At 40.5% G+C, this 1,923-nt stretch overlaps 1 protein-coding gene across 1 annotated transcript; it reads left to right on the top strand.

Annotated features, from left to right (window-relative positions):
* Window positions 1-753: 753 nt before the first annotated feature.
* LOC107742619 (histone H4-like) lies at window positions 754-1,123 on the top strand. The gene has a single exon (XM_016555663.1). It carries the CDS (start codon window positions 792-794, stop codon window positions 1,059-1,061), a length of 270 nt encoding a protein of 89 aa, XP_016411149.1. The 5' UTR covers window positions 754-791; the 3' UTR covers window positions 1,062-1,123.
* The last annotated feature ends 800 nt before the right edge of the window (window positions 1,124-1,923 follow it).

Genomic DNA, 1,923 nt, shown 5'->3' with positions numbered 1-1,923 from the left:
ATTTTAATTCATCAATAATTTAACTTATTTCCTGAATTTCAGGTGGCTTAAAAGTAGAAATAACAGGAAAGTTTCCTGATATATAATCCAGGGGTACACCAATACCAGTCGGGATATTATTAGCTAATTTCTGTTTGAAGGATCAACTATGATTTCTACACAAGTTTGAAACTTCTTTCTTGTTGTTGGAGCAAGGTTCTGTAGAAGTCTCTTTGCTGTTGCAGCAGTTCACAGACTTGCGGCGCAGTAACATATTCCTCTGCTGCTGTTTGTATGGTTTGGGCAACACGGCCTGTTTGGCCCAAAGATCTCCTGAAGCCAAAACCTCCACAAAGTACTATTAAAGTCCGCAATTTTGCAATTTAAAGTAGATTAGACTGTTCTTAGCTCAATCTTTAAATATATATATATATACTTCAGGCAGGATTCTTCTGATTATTGTTTGATTGAAAACCTTACACAAGTTCAGAAAAACACTGCAGCAGCATCTCAGCCGGCGGGGTTTGATCTGTGCTTAATACATGAAAACATGATGCAGATGATCTTATAATCTTCTTTGTCTAGTGAATCATGTAAAACATGGATTTTAACATGAAACACAGGAGAGACATCGTTAGATCAGGGTTGGGGTTAAACCTCATTGTCTCCTGCTCTAACTAGCGGGGGAGGGGTGCGCCATGTGACGCGCGCTGGTTTCACTTAGGTCCTGTAAGCAAATATAAATGGCCTCCCTGGCGTTCATGTGTATTATTCGTGTTCGTTGTTTGACTGAAGCAAGAAGTATCTGTAGCATGTCTGGAAGAGGCAAAGGCGGTAAAGGACTCGGGAAAGGAGGCGCTAAGCGGCACCGTAAAGTGCACATCCAGGGCATCCAGGGCATCACCAAACCCGCCATCCGTCGCCTCGCGCATCTCCGGTCTGATCTACGGCGGTGTGCTGAGAACGTGATCCGCGACGCCGTGACTTACACCGAGCACGCCAAGAGAAAGACGGTCACCGCCATGGACGTGGTGTACGCGCTGAAGCGACAGGGACGCACTCTGTACGGCTTCGGAGGATAAACATCTCCGTGTTACCAGAAACACACACAGGCTCTTTTAAGAGCCGCCCACATCTTCGAAAAGAGTGCGTTTCATTGTTTGTTAGCTAATAATCTTACACACTTGCATAATCTGAACCTATTTTTAAATATCTTTATATTAAGTAAGCGTTTCAGCACACTCCCATAAAGGTGTTTTTGCCTTTTATATCGGTTTTAAGTTATAAAATTTTCGGTGTATTATAGTGATGGAAATTGATTCTTTCAAGAGATTCGTTCAATTTCAGTTCGTTCACTAAAATGATTCGTTCAGGTTCGTTCACTGATTTGTTCAGAGACCATTTCTTCATATTACATAAATACGCCAGCAGGTGGCGAAAAAGTGTTATGTGTTATGTTTTAAGTCAACGAACGTATTCACCTGTTACAAAAACTGATTTGGCTTTATTAAAATGTGTGCATAATCTACTCCTTAAATAAATAAAGTCTAAATAAGTTGTTCAGATGACCAAAGCACAAGGTTTTCTTGCATAATTAACATTTTAATTGTTTGGTCAGACAATTACACATTCATAAATCGGGGATTAAACGTGGAGTTATGTTCTGTATGCTAAATATGAATATATAAACAAGCGTATGTGCACAGTACCTATAACTGCGCTTTGCATCTGCTGATTGCTGTTCGAGATTGACATGTAAATGGCCGACTGACCAGGTACACTCTCATTCATTTCGTTCACGAACGAGATCTGTACCAGTTCAGTAGTGATGGGAAGTTCGGATCATTTTACCGACTCGGACCTTTGAGTCTCGTTCAGCAAAATTAACGAATCTTTTCTCGAGTCATTTCGTTTCATGTGTTACAAAACATTAAACATTTTAAA

The sequence above is a fragment of the Sinocyclocheilus rhinocerous genome, unplaced genomic scaffold, assembly GCF_001515625.1.
Source record: "Sinocyclocheilus rhinocerous isolate Xijiao unplaced genomic scaffold, SAMN03320098_v1.1 scaffold1398, whole genome shotgun sequence".
NCBI classification, from domain to species: Eukaryota; Metazoa; Chordata; class Actinopteri; order Cypriniformes; family Cyprinidae; genus Sinocyclocheilus; species Sinocyclocheilus rhinocerous.
This window is presented reverse-complemented; position numbering and strand designations above follow the sequence as displayed.

Excerpts from the sequence above, each read along its gene's own strand:
- LOC107742619 (XM_016555663.1), top strand. The coding sequence starts at position 792 with ATGTCTGGAAGAGGCAAAGGCGGTAAAGGACTCGGGAAAGGAGGCGCT.